At 43.3% G+C, this 19,187-nt stretch overlaps 1 protein-coding gene across 4 annotated transcripts; it reads left to right on the plus strand.

Annotated features, from left to right (window-relative positions):
* Positions 1–2,338: 2,338 nt before the first annotated feature.
* On the plus strand, positions 2,339–18,399 carry GARIN1B (golgi associated RAB2 interactor 1B). 4 transcript variants are annotated; one of them, XM_019959041.2, is made up of 7 exons: positions 2,347–2,984; positions 4,183–4,367; positions 5,724–5,976; positions 10,094–10,215; positions 13,269–13,312; positions 16,663–16,833; positions 17,767–18,399. In XM_019959041.2, the coding sequence occupies exons 1-7, from the start codon at positions 2,736–2,738 to the stop codon at positions 17,778–17,780; spliced, it is 1,038 nt and encodes a 345-aa protein (XP_019814600.1). In that variant the 5' UTR covers positions 2,347–2,735; the 3' UTR covers positions 17,781–18,399. The 4 variants fall into 4 exon arrangements, with proteins under 4 accessions (XP_070644210.1, XP_070644211.1, XP_019814600.1 ...); XM_070788111.1 differs by having other exon boundaries at positions 2,573–2,984; positions 13,275–13,312; XM_070788109.1 differs by lacking the exons at positions 16,663–16,833; positions 17,767–18,399 and having other exon boundaries at positions 2,339–2,984; positions 13,269–13,717.
* The last annotated feature ends 788 nt before the right edge of the window (positions 18,400–19,187 follow it).

Genomic DNA, 19,187 nt, shown 5'->3' on the forward strand with positions numbered 1-19,187 from the left:
ATTCTACAAGTACATATACTTTTTATGTGGTATTTTTTTTTTAATAGTGACACATTTAAAATTGGAGAAGGGAATGGCTACTCACTCCAGTATTCTTACCTGGAGAATTCCATGGATAGAGGAGCCTGGAGGGCTATAGTCCATGAGGTCACAAAGAGTCAAACATGACTGAACAACTAACACTTTACTTTTATATTTAAAATATTTACCATGGAGATAATAAAGCTTAAGTTTCAAGGTCCCTTCTCATGTGCCCTTCCAAGGTCTAGGAGGACATCCCTCCAACAATTTTGTACCATACACTTTTGTAGGATTTTTAAATCTCATTTTTCATTTCTCTAGAATTTTTAATTGTGGTAAAGACACATAATGGAAAGTTCACTCTTTTAACCATTTAGGTTTACAGTTCAGCGGTAGTGCATACCTTCACACTGTTGTGCAAATATCATCACCACTCATCTCCAAGGCTTGGTCATCTTTCCAAACTCAAACTCTGTACCTGTTAAACAATAACTCTTGACACACCCCTCTCTCCAGTCTTTTTATTTTTAAGAATCTCCAAAACTGTATAAGCTTTAAACTCCACAAAACCTGGGCCTAGCCTCAACTGACAACCAGATATCCTAGTCATTCTTGAGAAAGCTTTTGAAATGATGCCTAACCCTGACAAGGTGACTTTAACCTCAAACCAAAGGACAATCAACATACTCAAGGAGACTCTCACCAAAGTGCTCATCAGTAAATGTGCAAAACTCAATAATTGTGACAACATCAACAGTGTATACACATAAAAACAAAACCAGTGAATGTTACTAGAATATATATTAAACAACTTTTTCCAAAAGTTACTTGTTTGTCATTCTTAAGGTCCAATTTTATTGTAAAGTTAAGCCTATTTTCTTCATTACTTAGAATTATTGGTAAATAGTACCATAACTTCCTGTAAAATTAGTCCAGAGGAGTATATAGACATTTTATATAGTTCTATCAGCTATTTTTTAAGCCTGGTTCAAAATCAAAGAAACCTTTATTTCTTTCATACTTAGAAGAAGTTCAAAGTAAGAGTCCAGGACTAGTATAATTTTATGATCCTCAAGGAACTGAAGCCCTTTTATCTTGCTATGCTACCATCCTTAGCATGCCAATTCATGGCCCAGTAGGGTTGCTCAAGCTCCAGCCATCAAGTCTATATTCCAGTCTGAAGGGAAAAGTGAGTGAAAAAGAGCATACCCCCTCCCCATGATGATTCCTTACAGAAATTTCATCCAACTCCTGATCTTGCATCATTTTTGCCCTATAGCCTTAGCTAGCCAAGACAGAGGCCAGGAAACACAATCTTCATTCCACAAACTCATGCCAACTAAAAACCAGACGCTCAATTACTAGAGACCCAATGGTCAAATATATCCAAACCATACATCTAAGCTTTACTGCAGCATGTAAGCTTTAGCTGTGAAAAGCATCGTATCAGTGTACTAATTATCATCACTTTTTACTGCGTGTTGTTTCCAGGGAAATGTAAACCACAGGATGTGGTCTCTGACCCCATCCCTAGAGAATGTTACCATAGAAGACATTTCCCCACACGGTAAACAAAGGAAAACAAGGAACGTGAGGGTAGAAGTTGTTGTACCCATGAGAGAGCCTATAGAGCTGGAGCATAATAGAAACAACCAGAGGGGGGTGATGGAATCAGCAAAGGAAAGCCTCGTGACCTTTCAGCCTTCTCCCTGGCTTGATAATTAAATACAGAAATAAACCTCCCCGCTTGTACTTTGCATATTTTGGTTGTCATATTGCTTTTCTAAATTGATTGCATTTGACCTTGATGAGGGAATTTACCTTGGTGGTTAATAGAGTCTGGAATTTTGTTCAAACTAGGATTTCTCCCTGAAATAGTGGTAGTGGTCAGTAGGAGTGGTGGTCAGTCTGCTGGGTTCTTTGCCTCTTATCTAACTGCCCCAAGATCTGGGCTCTTTTTTCCTCTCTCTGGCTCAGCGATGAGGCAGGCTCCCTCTCTGAGAAAAAGCAGGGCGTGTTGATCTAGCAGAGCGGCTCATTGGGATTCTGTTCCTCTCAGCTGGCACCCCCACCCAGCCAGCCTCTGGGTAAGAAACCACTTATTCCTACTGTTTTTCAGTTTGACTTCCTTAGGGAAATTAGCCCCGCAGAAGTAGCCAGACAGTGGTAGCAAAGTATAGAGCAGGCACCTACAGTCCTGCAGCTTCTCCCAGAACCAGCAGAGGCTACTGCAGATAGACCAGGGCACATGGGGCCCACATGGTACAGAACTCAGGAAAACTGTTTTAATCAACCACCGCCCTTAAAACTCTTTGGGGGTAGGTCACATTTGGAGTAAGGGAGGCTTGAAAGGCAGGGAGGGGACTTTCCTCTTAACAGCGGAAGGAGCTTCTTAACAGTGGAAGGAGCTTCCTAACAGCCTTCCTTTTCTGCTTTGTGCCTGGGTCAGCAAGTTCTAGGGGAGCTGTGTCCTCAGGTCCCAAGGGGGCTGGGGCCTGTCGGGGCACGCAGCAAGCTGTGAAAGCACTCTGGAGGAAAAGGGAGGCTCCTCTTCATTTCCCTTTCCCGCAGGCCTGCCCTGGTTTTTCATGATGTCATCCATTCATCATTGTGAGCTGATTGGTGGCCCCAGGCCTTGGCTGGCTGCCCAAGGCCAGGAGGGAAGAAAGAGGACCCAGGACAAATGCGCAGCAGGCCCCTGACTATGTGCGGAAATGTTGTCATCAGTTCCACATAGAAAGACTTGGAACAAATCGAAGAAGACAGTAAAAGTCACAAGATCCTATCCAACCTTCCCTTCCCTGAATGCCTGGGAAGAATTCAGGGGCCTCTTTCCTGTGGATGGGGAACCAAATCCTGGAGTGGGCCTGGGTGTGGAGGAGGGACTGCTCGGCCAGATGGTTCATTCTCCAGAATTCAACCTGTTTCCTGAATCAGTGGTGTTTGAAAGCAACTTTGTCCAGGTACTCTTGGGCCGCTCCGAATGGCACTCCTTGATTCCTCTAAATCTCTTCCCACAATGTGACGGAGAGTCTGTCCCCGGAACTGGAGTGGAGTGACAACTGAGGCAAAGAGAGGAACCAAAGGCAAGGCTACCCACACCTGACCCTGACATTGCAGAGCCCCAGATAGGCTTTCTCCTGCAGTCACTCTGGAGAGAGAGGTCAAGGGTTCTCTGCTCTGAGGGGAGGGTTTGATCTCTGAATCCCTTAGTTTACTTCATCCTCCAGGCTGTCAGTTCAAAGTAGATGAACAAAAAGGCAGTAAAATGAGATGCTATTTACGGCTTTAGAGCAGAAATGCTGATGGATGAAAGAATAGAAGTGGGGCACCCAGAGAGATCTAGGCTCAGAGTCTGGTCCATTTTTTTCTCGTCAGGGGATGTCATGGTGCAGGTGACCTGCGCACCAGTTTTCTCTGTTGTAAAAGAGGTGGGACTGACCTGGCTGGGAAACATGGGAAGAAAGGCCTCAGTACAGGAGCACTCAGTGCATTTTGTTTCCTTGCCTGGGCTCTCCTTAGGCCAGATGGGACCCAGAATAAGCAGCACTTGGGGGTTACAGGGGCCTGACAGTGAAAAAAAGACGCAGGAGATAATAGGGCTCCCAAGAAAGTGCCAAAGGACAGGTTTTTTAATTAAAAGCCAGGAAATGGTCTGGGGAGGATTCATGGGAAGTGTGACACATGTTCAGGGAACTCTTGTGGGCAATTGCTAATATTGGGTTAGTCAAAAAGTTCATCTGATTTTTCCACATCAGCTTAAAAAACCCAAATGAACTTTTTGGTCAACCCACAATAGGCAAAGTAAATACTGTTACAGTTGTTTAACCAATATAGGTTTAACTGTGGTTCCAAACAAGTGATGACTTTGCCCCCACCAGTAGTGGAGCCATGTCTGAAGCCACTGGCCATGTCTGAATGAAGCATTTTGGATTGTCACAGTTTGGGGGTGGGGTTGGGGTGGTCACTGCTATCTGCAACTATTGGGCAAAGGCCATGGATGCTGTTAAACACCTTACAACACACAGGAGAGCCCACTCCCCCCAAACAAAGAATTATCCAGCCCCAAATGTGAACAGTGCCGAGTTTGAGACGCTCTCTCGTGAAACATGCTGCTGCTCCTGCCAAACGCTCAGACTGTGCTGGGGGACTGCTTTGCAGGTCAGAAAGGGCAGGGACTGGATAGACATCTACAAAACCTACAACACCATGGCCCTGGGGGTGACCTCCTCCGTGCCCTGCCTGCCTCTTCCCAACATCCTCCTCATGGCTAGTGTCAAATGGCACCACGGGCAGAACCAGACATGGAACAAACCATCCACAGCCCCCAAGATCATCCTGAAGAGGTGAGCATCCTGAAGTGGGGCAAAGGGGGAGGCATGTAACATGGACAGGAAGGAGGGCCAGTCTACATCCCCACTTTCCTTCTTGTTGCACTCACTGCACTGAATTCTTAGGAAGTCTCTCTACTTTGGGGCAAGGGACAAGGAAGCCAAGGGGTCTAGGAGATGAAGCATTGGTTGGGAGATGCAGGTTCTAAACCTTATGCAACTGACTAGACTCAAAACCGGAAAAGGCAATGGCAACCCACTCCAGTACTCTTGCCTGGAGAATCCCATGGACAGAGGAGCCTGGTAGGCTGCAGTCCATGGAGTTGCGAAGAGTCGGACACGACTGAAGCGACTTAGCAGCAGCAGCAGCAGCAGGCTCAAAACAATTTTTGAGTTCCAAGTTACTTGATGCATTTCAGTTTTCCTACTGGTAAAGTGAATTGAATGAAGTCTTACTTGGAACTGTAATATTATGTTTGTCCGGGATGCAATCGCCCTTTATTTTTTCAGATTTCCAACTTTTTATTTTGTATTGGGTATAGCCAATTAACAATGTTGTGGTAGTTTCAGGTGAACAGCAAACTGACTCAGCCATACATATACTTGTATCCATTCTCCCCCCATATCCTCCTCCCATCCAGGCTGGCACATAACACTGAGTATAGTTCCATGTGCTATACCCTTGCTGGTTATTCATTTTGAATACAGCAGTGTGCAGTGGCCCCTTTAGATGCTTGAGCCTCTTCAGGTAATTTGCAGGATATCTCAAGAATCTCTAGATATTCCCAGAGGCCCAAGTTAACCTTTCATTGCTCCATGGTGCTTCAATAATAAACCTCTCCGTTATGTTCTAAGCACCCCCTACAGCAAGTGCATCCCAGTTCAGCTGACTAATCCCAGATCCAAAGCCAGCTCCCTGAACTTTAGCTCCTTTGGGAAGAGTAATTGGGGCCTTAAGGTCAATGAATGGACAAGCTGGACAGTGAGACCCAGCTCCTATTTTTCTATCCAGAAGAAAATTAAAAATCCCTATGATCTCAGCTATCTTACTCCCAGGCTGCCCTTCTCAAGCAGGATTCAGGGAACACCAGCATGAGAATCGTGGCAGGAAAGGTGGAGGTTAAAATGCAGATTCCAGGGCCCTACCCCAGACCTACTGAATCTGAATCTTTGGGGGTATCTTCAGGTGTCTGCATTTTAACCAAGCTCCCCAGGTGAATCTGATCTCCCTGAAGTTTGAGAACCACTGTGCTAACCATTCACTCCTACCCACCCCCAAAGCCTTGGTCCTAAAGGAGACACTCTTCATTTTAGTGAAGACAGCGTTGGACCATGTGTGTTATCAATGTATGTCTTCCCTTGCGTCTTCAGGATTCTCCCATTGAAGTTTGTGGAGCTCCAGGTCTCTGACCACCTTCAACGTGTCCTGCGTTTGAGGACAGTCACAGAGAAGATATACTATCTAAAACTCCACCCTGACCATCCTAAGACTGTCTTCCACTTCTGGATCCGGCTCATTCAAATTCTGCAGAAGGGCCTGTCCATCACCACCAAAGACCCCAGGATTCTTGTCACTCACTGCCTGGTACCCAAGAATAGCTGCAGTCCCTCAGGAGACTCACAGGTAAGTGGACACTATGGCCTCCTCCAGCCAAGGCCAGAGCTGAGCTGTAGAGCTTTGGTAAGCTGATATGGGAGCACCCTGGGAAGGAGATCCCTGCCTTAGGCCTTTTCTAATCACTTTATTGATTAAAATTCACTCAAGTGTACAGTTCAGCATTTTCAGTAGTTTCAGTTCTGCAACCATCACCACCATATCTATCACCCTAAAAAATTCCCTCATGCCCATTTGCAGTCATTTTGTTCCTACTTTCTACCCTAGGCAACCACTGATCTGTCTTCAAACTCCACTCATATTTCTGAAACATTTCATATACATGGAATCCTATAATATATAGTGTTTTGTGTCTGGCTTCTTTCATTTAGCATAAGGTTTTTCAAGTTCATTCATATCATAGCATGAGGCCAACTCTATGTTAGAGTCACATATTATCAATAATTTCTTCCTTTTTATTGTGGAATAGTATTCCACTGCATGGATATACCACATTTTGTTTGTCTAATCACCAGTTGATGGACATTTGGATCATTTTCATGCATGCGTGCTCAGTCCTGTCCAACTCTTTGAGACCCCATGGCCTGCATCCCACCAGGCTCCTCTGTCCATGAAATTTTCCAGGCAAGAATACTGGAGTGGGTTGCTCTTTCCTCCTCCAGGAGATCTTCCTGGCCCAGGTATCGAATCTGCATCTCCGGTATCAGCAGGCAGATTCTTTACTGCTGGGCCACCTGGGAGACCTTTGGATTATTTCGTTTGGGCCTATTATGAATAATGCTGCTGTGAACATTTGTGTACAAGTTTTTGTATAGATGTATGTTAGGGTATGTTTTCATTTGTTGTGGGTAGATTCCAAGAATTTGGAATTGCTGAGTTATATGATAAGTTTGTGTTTAAACAGGCAAACCTTTTTCCAAAGTGACTATACCATTTACATTCCCACCAGGAATGTGAGAGGGTTTTGCTTTCTCCACATCTTCACCAACAATGATATTATCTTCTTAATTAAAGCTATTCTAGGGGATATGTTGTGTTTTTAATTAGGATTTCCTGTCAAGAAACTTTTCATAGACTTGTTAACCATTTATATATATACTTGGTGAAATTTCTAATCAAATCTTTTCTTATTAAAAACATTTTTTTATTGAGTTGTAAGAGCTCTTTGCATATTATGGATATAAGTCCTTTATCAGATATATGACTTGTAAATGTTTTTTCCCAGTCTGTGAGTTGTCTTTTCATTTTCTTAATGATGTTTTCTAAGGAGCAAAACTTTTAAATTTTGATGAAGTGCAGTTTATCAATTTTTTCTTTAATAGATCTTTTATCTAAAAACTCTTTGTTCAACCCAAAGTCACAAAAAATATATGTTATCCTATATTTTCTTCAAGAAGTTGTATAGACTTCTTTAAAAAAAAAAAAAATTTTTTTTTGGCCACATCATGTGGCATGTGGGATCTTAGTTCCCCAGCCAAGAATTGAATATGAGCCCCTGCCATTTGAAACATGGAGTCTTAACCACTGGACCACCAGGGAAGTCACTAGACTTAGCTCTTACATGTAGGTCTTTGATCCCTTTTGAGTTAATATTTTTGTATGATGTGAGGTAAGGGTACATTTTTAAGTAATTTTTTTTTTTTTTTTTTTTGGCATGTGGATGTTATAACAATTCTAGTACCATTTGTTAAAAGACTATCCTTCCCATGTTGAATTGTCTTGGCACTGGACCATAAACGTAAGGATTTATTTCTGGCTTCTCAGTTCTGTTCCATTGATCTGTTTGCTATTCTTTTGCCAATACCACAATGTCTTGATAAATGAAGCTTTATGGTAAGTTTTTTGAAACCTCTGAATTTTAATTTTTGAAATTGGGTGTTGTAAATCTTCCAATTTTGCTCTTTTTCAAATTGTTTTGGAATAGCCAATTCCAGATCCTTTGCATTCCCATGTAAATTTTAGGATCAACTTGCCAATTTCTGCAAAAAAAAAAACAAACAAACCTGCTGGAATTTGGTAAGGACATGTTGAATTTATACAACAGTTTGGGGAAAATTGCCATCTTGACAATATTGAGTCTTTCAGTACATATGTATACAAAGTCTTTCCATTTATATCAATCTAATTTCCCTTAGCAATGTTTGCAGCTTTCAGTTTATAAGTTCTGCACTACTTTTGTTCAATATATTGCTAAGTATTTGATTGTTGTTGATATTATTGTAAATGGAATTGTGTTGTCTTAACTTTGTATCACTTATTGAAAGTATATAGAAATACAATAGATTTTTGTGTATTGTTGTTTATTAGCTGTATTAGTTTTCATGGATTCCTTAGGATTTTCTACATATATGCATATTCCTGTTATCTGCAAATAAATACAGCTTAATTTCATTTCTCATTTGGATCCATTTGTTTGTTGCTTATTGCATTAGTTAGAACCTTCAGTACAATGTTTAATAAAAGTAATAAAAGCAGACATCCTTGCCTCATTCCAGGTATTAGGGGGAAAATATCCAGTCTTTCACTAAGTATGATATTAACTATGGGATTTTTGTAAATGCCCTTTATAAGATAGAGGAAATTCCTTTCTATTCCTTGTTTATTAAGAGTTTTTTTTATCATGAATGGGTATTATATTTTGCCAAATGCTTTTTCTCTGTCTACTAAGATGATCCTATTGTTTGTTCTTTATTCTATTAATATAGTATATTGTTGTTGTTTAGTTGCTAAGTTGTGTCCAACTCTTTGCAACCCCATGGACTGTAGCCTGCCAGACTCCTTTGTCCAGGTCCATAGGATTTCCCAGGCAAGAATACTGGAGTGGGTCGCCATTTTCTTCTCCAGGGGATCTTCCCAACCTAGGGATAGAACCCAGGTCTCCTGCACTGGCAGGTGGATTCTTTACCACTGAGCCAACAGGGAAGCCCATATATTATATTACTTTAATTCTTAGATGTTAAACCAGCCTTGTATTCCTGCAATAAATTCTGTTACATTACAATGTGTATGATCCTTTCTATATAGTTTGATTTGGTTTGCTAGCATTTTGTTAAAAGAGTTTTGCACCTACGTTCGTTAGAGATATTGGTCTGTAGTGTTCTTGTGATAGCCTGGCTTTGGTATCAGAATAATACTTGCCTTATTGAGTAATTTAAAAAGTGTTCCTTCCTCCTCTGTTTCTGAGTTTTTGAAGAATTGATGTTACTACTTCTTTAAATATTTGATAGAAATCAGGGAAGCCACCTGGGCCTTTTTGCCTCAGGCCTTGGAGTCTAATGAACTGAAGCCAGACGTGAGCTACAACATAAGCTCCACAATGGCTGAGATTTTTATCTGTTTTTTTCACTGAGATTCCCCAGTGCCTGGCAAATAGTTGATGTTCAGAAAATATTAATATTAAATGAACGTGAGCAGGCGGTGCAGTGGTAAAGAATCTGCCTGCCAACCTGGGAGATGCAAGAGATACGGGTTTGATCCCTGGGTCAGGAAGATCCCCTGGAGGAGGAAATGGCAACTCGTTCCAGAATTCTTGCCCGGAAAATTCTATGGACGGAGGACCCTGGTGGGCTACAGTCCATGGGGCCTCAGAGTCTGACGTGACTGAGCATGTGCGCACACACACCCCCCCACACAACCAGAACATCCAAGGGGCATCACAGGCAACAAGAAAAGAGGCAATTTTACTTTGGCATAAAAAGCACCTCAACACAGGATATTTCTTAGATAAATGAATTTGAAAAACATTAAAGTTTATTAAATTAAAGTTTATATTAATGAATTTGAAAAACATTAAAGTTTATTAAATTATAGTTTATTAAATTAAAGTTTATATTAATAGACTGTTCAATAACATAGTAAGGTATGTTAAGAATAGCTTACCTACACTAAATTATGTTTAAAGTTTTTAATAACAATATTATTCTTAGGACATCAAAGGAAATTTATAACAATAGAGATCAAAACAAACAGATATAGCCTCAGAATTGCCTCTCTGAGCTGCTGGCATGGCTTTGTCTGATGGAACACTTTAGGTTCTAACACTTTCGGTTCTAGACCATGATATTAGGAAAATGCAGAGATGCTAAAACCTTAACAACCTGGCTTTGTTTTTCTTTCCTCCATCTAGTTAGTACAGAAGAAACCCCAAGCTTCCCAGCCCAGCGAGAGCCTCATGCAGCTGATGGCCAAAGGGGAGAGCGAGGCCCTCTGTCAGATCTTTGTGGACTTGCATCAGCACAACCTGTTCAGGTACATGACTCAAATCCAGCCAGCCTGATGTCCCCAGGTGGTCTGCCCCAGAGACTCAGAAACCAAGTAATCTGGTTAAGGGGCACAAGGAAGTACATGAAATTCTGCCCTTCCACATGCAATCCAGTCTGTATTCTTGACTCAGGGAAACCTTTTCCTGGTCTCTTTGCCTGATTGTCCTCCACAAGCACTGTGGGCTTGACTTCAGAGGAGGATATTCATAAAAAATGAAAAGTAACCTCTTCAATATTAAGAATAAATTAGTGACACAGTGGAAAAGTAAAACCTAATTTCTAATCTAGTTCCTAGATTTCCTACTGAGAAATAATCAAAACATTGTTGAAAACATCCTCTATCACTGAGTTCCTTTACCTACATACTTGGCCTCTGCTTGGACTTTATGGAGCTTCTGTGGTCAATTTTTTTTAAGTGTTTTCTGGAAAGCTCCCTCATGTAGGCCTGTCTTCTCCATGTCTGAGGAAATGTCATTGTAGGTACAGATGACTTAAGGTTGACTCTTAGGACTGGTTGGTATGAGAGAGACAAAAGCAGAGCACACTTAGACCTCAGGGTACCACAGCCAGAGAGCAAAGTTCAAGTGGGAACCGGCGTTCCAGTGAACTTGACATGTGGTGTCAAAGAAAAGGGAGAACAGAAATGAATTAGTAAATGTCACCAGATGAGAAAAACACCAGAGAAGGAGATTTTGTCATAACAGGGACCAGCAATTCAGAGACAGAATTAAAAAAAGAAAGTTTTTTTGTATGTATGAGTGCCAATAATAAACTGAAAATCAGGAGAGCTCAGAGGAGGCGAAGTCTCATAGTGGCTAAGTGCTCACATAGGTTTGGACCCAAGTCACTGCTCTGACTATGAGCCCTTGGGCACATTGCTTAACTCTGCTGGGCCTCAGTTTTCAGATCTGTAGAGTGGAAATTATGATAATGCCAACCTCATCCAGATAGTGTCAGTATAAAATGAACCCATATGCATCAAGTGCTTGGCTGGTCCTCAGCAAATCTAGAGGCAGTTATAAGTTAACTCTCAATAAATATTAACTTGTATTCTAACTTGGGCTGAAAGTAGAAAAGTGATAACACAGGAAAAAGACTTATTAGTTGCCTGCTGTTGAAGAATTTTTTATACTGGGGTTGTCATTGGTATATCACACAGAGATCTGTAATGAAGAAGTTCCAGGGTAAGATATCACAATCTGAACAGGAGAGCTCTGGACTTAATACAGATTTTTTTTTTTTTTTTTTTTTTTGACCACACCATTCAGCTTGCAAGCTCTTAGCTCACTGACCAAGGGTGAAACTCCTGACCCCAGGCAGTGGAAGTGCAGAGTTCTAACCATTGGACCATCAGGGAATTCCCAGAACAAAATATTCTGAAGCAACTTTTTGATTGTCTCAAAATGTTAACTCACAGATTTTCTTTATTACTCTTAGGACAGCCTCTGTTTATACCTCATTAGCCATACCTATATCTAGTCAAAGCTATGGTTTTTCCAGTAGTCATGTATGGATGTGAGAGTTGGACCAGAAAGAAAGCTAAGCACCAAAGAATTGATGCTTTCAAATTGTGGTGCTGGAGAAGACTCTTGAGAGTCCTTTGGACTGCAAGAAGATCAAACCAGTCAATTCTAAAGGATATCAACCCTCAATATTCACTGGAAGGACTGTTGCTGAAGCTGAAGCTCTAATACTTAGGGCACCTGATGCAATGAGTCGACTCATTGGAAAAGACCCTAATGCTGGGAAAGATTGAAGGCAAAAGGAGAAGGGGTGGCAGAGGATGAGATGGTTAGATAGCATCACTGACTCAGTGAACATGAATTTGAACAAACTCCAGGAGATAGTGGAAGGCAGAGGAGCCTCGTGTGCTGCAGTCTATGGAGTTGCAAAGAGTGGGGCATGACTTAGAGACTGAATAATGATAGTCACACCCAGTTGCAAAGGAGGCTGGGAAATGAAGCCTCTACTCCACATAGCCATGGGCCCAGCACAAAATTAGATGCTCTGCCTCAGCAGGAGAAGGGAAGAAGGGATGCTGGGGGCCTACTGGCAATCTCTGGCACAGAGAGATTTTAATATCTCTGAAAGGTCAGAGAAGTTGAAGACCTAAAGGAAAAACTCACAGAAGTCAGATAAAGGATGGGGAAAGCTGTGCAGACTAAGGGAACAAATGGGTGTAAGACTGAGGCTATGCCCTGAGTAAGAAGCTTAATGAGTCAGTGTAGAGAAAGGGAAGGAAGATCAAGAGGAAGTGGGGATGTTGGTAGGAGGACATACGTAGAAGTGGGCAGGGCCCAAACCAGGCAGGGCCTGGGAAGCCATGCCAATGGATTTAAGCTTTAAGTGTAATGGGAACCTTAGCATTTTCAATAGGGAAGTGCTGTGATCCCATTTACATTTTTAAAAGGTCAAGCTGGCTGCTGCTGTGACAGCGATTTGAAGAGAGGCAGGCTAGGTGTGATGGGACCAGCCAGGGAGCCATGGCAACCGAGTGCAGGCTGTCATGTCCAAGATGGATCAGAGGGATGTGAGAAACAGGGAACATTTAATTTTTGCTTCCCCATCTCAAACAATTACTTTGTACAGATGTTTAGTTTCTTCTCTTTCATTTCCCAGCATGAAGCCCTGGAGTGATGATTTTTCTCCTCATTTAGGCAGGTTCTGGTCTGGTTGCAGTTTTACCAGTTTTTGCACATCAACAGCAATATGCAACTTACAGCAAATAAAATAAATGGCTGAGATGCCAAACAGATGGAGTCACGCCCACTCCACCTCAGCAAAATCAGCATCAAGGGTTCTGCTCCCCAAACCCCTACCCCATTCTACCTCCCCCTTCTCTAGTTTTCCTTCTGGTGCTTTAATATGGGTCACATCCACCCAATATAGCCACAGCTGTCCTTTTTCATATTTATATCTGCCTCTAAAGCTTTTGTTGCATCAGGAAAAATATAATGAAAAACAAGCTTTAAAACAAGAGTCTCATGCTCTATTCTTTTCCTTCTGACCTTCATTTCCTCGATCCTGAAATGACTGGAGTTCCAGGAGCAGCAAAAAGACAGAGAACAAAAAGGACAGCTCAGGTAAGGGAGGGTACAGAGCACCCACATCTTGGAGAATCTTTCTGCTCTGCAGACATAGGAATAAAATTCCCTCCAGCCCCCCAGACCAACTTTCCTTTGCTGTCAGGATCACCATTATCCTCCTGTACCTTGGTTCTAGTTCTTCTGGGATCTGCAGTCACCATAGTCTATTTGGCACCACATCACCCCAGTTTCTTTCTTTGAAATATTCTTTACATTCTTGAGTTCATTTCCAAGCCCACAGATCCTACCCTAGTCTACTTTATTATCTCTTGCCTGGGCCACTGCAGCAATCTCCTGCTAGTTCATTCATTCATTCAAAAACACATATTGGGCACTTGGTAAGTGCCAAACACTGTCGAAGGCTTTGGAGTCACAGTGAAGAAAAACACAGCACCCCATTCAGGGGTTTATAGTTTTTGGAGTCGAATGGGTAAATTCCCAAATCACATAACCTCTCCTTCCAGGCAACATTCAAAGCTCAAGACTGGGGTGCTCCTGTCTTGAGGGCACAAAGGCAGAACTCCCTCACTCCTCCTGGGAAGCTGTCCCAGAAGACCTGGGGTCTGTGCTGAGTCACAGAGGATGAGTACAAGTGGGCTGGCCGAGGCGGATGAGGCAGGGATCCTAGAAAGAGACACAGAGTCTGTGTAAGACAGTATGACATGTTCTGGAAACAGCAGCCAGTTCCCGATGTATTCTCAGGTTCTAGTTTACCCCAAATCCACTCATTTTGGCATGGCTGATCCTGCATGAGCCTTCCATCTCTTACCCATCTCACCTGATTACTCTCTCCTTCTTAATCAGGAGCTCTCTGCCTTCTTTTCTCCAGCTTAAATCTTCTGCTCTGGTCAAACCTCAGTTATCCTTTCCCATGACTTATTCATCCTCCTCTGCTCCCTTCTTCCTGACGCCACTCTAAATCCTGCCTAATCATCCAGATACACTCACAACTGGGGCTTCCCCGGTGACTCAGCATTAAGAATCCGTCTGCAATGCAGGAGACACGGGTTCAATCCCTGGGTCAGGAAGATCCCCTAGAGAAAGAAATGGCAACCCACTCCAGTATTCTTGCCTGGAGAATTCCATAGACAGAGGAGCCTGGAGGGCTACAGTCCATGGGGTCGCAAAGAGTCAGACACGACTTAGAGACTAAACAATCACAACACCTTCCTGTCCAGGCACATCTTGCCTTGCTCATAACCTCTCTTTCATAACATAAGTTCCCTAATTGTTTCATAGGTTTAAGCCTTATTTCTTCAAACAATGCTAAACTTTTTTGTATGCCTCTGGATTCCTACAGTGGGAAGCACAGGTCTAAGAACGCAATAGGAGCTCAATAAATATTCATGCACCACATCCCTAAGAAATTATTCCTCCAAATTGGCTCATAAGGCAGCCAGAATATCATGTTATATTTGGAGGAGTGCGTAGGTCCCAGAAGAGCTGTGCCAACTTTTATCCAAACCAGGGATTCAAACTCAAACATCTGCAGGTGTTATAAAGGAGTAAAGAGTCTACATGTCATAGATAGAACAAACGGCTAATTTTTCCCTCATCCCTATTATTCATAAAACAACAGCTGGGCTGACACGGTTCAGCACTGAAGAGACAGTAGTGGGTGATGGGGACTGTGGCAATGAAAAAGTGAATGTTTCAATTCAAGTTTCATTAATGGTTGCCATGCTGCAACACAGGCCTGGCATTGCCAGATAATCTGATTTTTCAAGAAAAAACAAAAATCTGAATTTTTATATCACATACACCCCCACCCCCCACTTCATAAAAATCTATAGTGTGAAAGTGATAGTTCAGTCATGTCTGATTCTTTGTGAACCCATGGACTGTAGCCTTTCAGGCTCCTTGGTTCTTAGAATTCTCCAGGCCAGACTACTGCAGTGGGTTACCATTCCCTTTTCCAGGGGATCTTCCCAACCCAGAGACTGAACCCGAGTCTCCCGCATCACAGGACAATCCTTTACCATCGGAGCCACCAGGGAAGCCCAACAAAGTACAGTATAGGCCAGACTTAGTGGGGAAACAAAAGGTACCTGCAGACCAAAGTGAGCCTAGAGGCTGCCAGTTTTCAGCCTCTGTTCTCTATGGTAAGCGGAGCTGACTGCTGGCCCACATTTTCTGCAAGTCTAGAATTGCTTTTTAATATTATGTGATTGTTAATACAATGGTGAGTCATTAATGTTTTTACACATACATTCAAACACACACACACGTACATACACACACACTCAAAACATATCTCATGAGATTAGTGTCGAAGAAGATAAAGCTAGAGAATATTTCAAACTTATTTCTAGGACTTGAGAGAACAGCTAGAATTTCAGAGTCACAGGACATCTCTGACATCGGAACTGTTGCTCCCAAGATGTCCCTAGGCTGATTGCAATGAATGATCCTGGGATGTCCTTAGGACCCTGTTCTTTCCTTGGAGCTGAAGGAACCCCTCTTTTCTCTTTGGGCCAAGTAGCGTACACTTTCAGTTTGGAAGGACACTTACACCCCAGCCTCTTAAGACTTTTGGATGATGAGAGGGAGAGACAGAGGGAGCTACATTTGGAAAAGCCAGCATCCCCAAGTGTACCTGTGTAGTTGAACATGTCACTTCCCCATTTGTGGGTGATGTGATCTATATTGCTGTTGCTATGTTGCTAAGTCGCTTCAGTCGTGTCCAACTCTGTGCGACCCCACAGACAGCAGCCCACCAGGCTCTGCCTGGTCCTTCCTAAAACTTTAATGTGCAAATGCCCCCCTAGGGATCTTGTTAACATGTAGATTCTGATTCAGAGCATCTGGGCAGACCTGAGACTATATTTCTCACATGCTCTGGGTAATGCCAAAGCTGCTGGGCTGTGAGCCACCCTTAAGTAGCTCAAGCCAAGTGGACCAAGAACAGGCTCTGGCTTCAGGCCATCTGGGTTCAAGGGCATTGCCTGTTCAGCTAGCTGAATCTCCTGGGGAAATTCACTTGGTTAACCTCTCCAAGCCATGTTGGTTGCCTTGTTTTATGGGTACTGCCTGTTGACATGGTATAGTGGTAAAAACACGGGCTCTGTTGCCTGGCTATCTGGCTTGGGATTCTGGCCTTGCCTCCTCACGATGTGACCACGAGTAAGTGACTTCACCTTGCGGGGCCTAAAAATCCTCACGCATCAGATGGGGACTATGGCAGACTGACCTCTCAGAGGTTGTTGTGAGGGTTAAAAGAGCATTAATGCGTGTAATTGTTTGGAACAGTGCCCAGCCCATAATAAGCACCTCACACATGTTGGCTGGAACCTGTGAGTGTGCTCTGTGAATTAAAGTACAAACAATTGCATTCCTTTTTGACCTAGGAAAAAAAACCTCTCCGAGTGAAGACTCCATCCCTTGCACCCGTGACCTCAGTTGGAGGGATTCGTTCACCTATGGAGAGTGGGAAAGAGAGAACCCCTCTGGGCCACAATCCCTCTCGCTCCTCAGCACTCTGGCAGCTTCCACTGGGCCTCAGCTGGCCCCACTCATAGGTACGGTGACGGCATCATCCACTGCCTTCCTGGGACCAGCCTGGGTTCAGGTTCTAGGGTCTTGGGAATGATTCCAGGAGGCTGTGGGTTGGGAGTGGGGGACCAGCCATAGCTGCCTCAACACTCTTTCTTCCTGCCCTGTTCTTCTCTACCTCCAACTGGGCTGAGTGAAACCCTAAGTGTGGCACCTCCAGAGCTACCAGAGGCCCCTGGGCTTCCTGCAAGTGGCTCAAAAGAGACAGAGACTAGCAGGACACGGCTGTCATTAGAGCTGCCTTCTCTGTGCTGTGCGGGAGGCATGAGGGGCTGCCTCTGCAGAGGGAGGAGCTCCTTCTCCTTCTCTGGCCTCCATGGGAATCCCAACCTTCTGCTGTGTAGAGTGGGAAGGAGGAAGTCTGTGAGGAACAAAAGTGAAAGTCGCCTCTGACTCTTTATGACGCCATGGACTGCAGCCCACCAGGCTCCTCTGTTCATGGGATTCTCCAGTCAAGAATACTGGAGTGGGTAGCTGATCCCTTCTCCAGGGGATCTTCTTGAACCTGGGATCAAACCCGAGTCTCCTGCAAGGCAGGCAGATTCTTTACCATCTGAGGCACCAGGGAAGCCCAGGAGGGATGAGGTGTAGGGATCAAATTTCTCTGAGGCCCAGCCCTTATCTTTCCATGCACCAAGGCTCATCCATCCATCCACGTATTCATTTAACATTCATTAAGTATTTCCTATGTGCCTCTGTCTGACCAGAGATCCTTAAAGAAGGTACAGTGGTTTATGTTTTCTAGAGTAAAGTATTATCAATAAGCCACTAACTCTTACAAGTTACCTATTATCAACAGTTGACGATTTAAAAAACTAACAGAAGTATCTAGGTGCCTATAGAAGAGCTCATAAGGCAAGCTACATCTTATTGAAAGTTTTTCTCTCCTATACTCACAGGAAGTTCTATTTGAGCCACCCTTTCACAGTAGAGATAATCATACGACCCTTGCCAACACCACCCTGCAGCATTCAGCTTTCTGTGGGATACTGTCTTTATGGAGGGGAGGAGAAAAGCTGCACCTAAGGAAAAACTAGAATCATCTCACGCTGACAGCACAGCCTTTCCCTGGAGAATCGCTTGGGAGCATGGCTTCCAGATGAGAAACGTTATTACAGCATTATTCTGGTCCGTAACTTTGCATCCTCACCACCACACATCACTGCACCTCACCTCCCTTCCAGCACAAGAACATACGCTCTCAGAAGGACCAGGATCAAGAGAGAGAGAAGGAAGGAAAGAGAACCAGAACCAGAAAAGAGGTGGAAGAGAACAAAACGGGGCTGAAGAGGAAGGTGGAGGGCGGAAATCAGAGAAGAGGGGAGATGCAGAAAAGTGGTAACAGAAGGAAATGAAGCACACTGAGAGATGCCTCGCCACACTTCTATTTATCTAATTTAAAACTTTAAAGTAAGGCCATATACCAAAGGAGACATGTGTTTTCTTCTCTGCTCAGACTCCTCTGGACAAGGATAAGGGGACAGAAATGAATTCCAGCCAAAGGCCTCTCCTTAAATGTTCCTTTTTGCCAATTTTTCTCCTTAGTCCCTCTGTTTTGATTCAAGCCTTAGACCTTCCTCCTTAGTGCATTTCCTGACTTGGACCTGCTAGCCTGGCCCTGCTGTTCCAAATGGTGGTTTGGGTCTGAGGCTACACAAGTTTCCTGCGGGAGGTGGTAAGACAAGGTGCATGTGGTAGGGGGAGTTTCTCTTGCTGAGTTTCAGAAATAAGGCTTTCTATTGTCTCAGCCCTACAAACACTGGCTCAATTTCTTTTGCATATCATACTCCCTTGAAATAGAGTATCTTGTTAGTACTTATATATGCCAAAGAGAGGAGACACAGGCTCAAGCTACAGGTAAATCAGAGGTTCCAGGCTCAAAGCATAGGTAAAATCAAGGGTTCACAAATTATAGATGAAGAGAGTCACTAAGGAGGGTCTGCTAGAGAGACCATGGACTGGTCTCTATTTAAAATGCACGATATTGCATATTCAATAAAAGCCAGACTATACATATTTCAGAAAAGGTACCCAACCTTCCAATTGGAAAGCCTTTCTGGACATCTTGCTTTGATTTAGGCTGTCCTAGGGGAGGGTATTTTTCTTCAATGAAGCAGTTTTCAGACTGAAATGGTTGGAGGCCTAAAAAGTAAGTTCCTCGATCATCATTGGTCTTGCCAAGGATGAGTTATGTCCTAATTCTTGATGATTTCAGTATCCACATAGATGATCCTTCCCATACCCTAGTCACTGTCCTTGTCCTTCACCCTCCTCAGCCACTGACCCTCCCTCCGCGATTTACCCTAGAGTTTGCCATTAA

The sequence above is a fragment of the Bos indicus genome, chromosome 4 (genome assembly GCF_029378745.1).
Source record: "Bos indicus isolate NIAB-ARS_2022 breed Sahiwal x Tharparkar chromosome 4, NIAB-ARS_B.indTharparkar_mat_pri_1.0, whole genome shotgun sequence".
NCBI lineage: Eukaryota > Metazoa > Chordata > Mammalia > Artiodactyla > Bovidae > Bos > Bos indicus.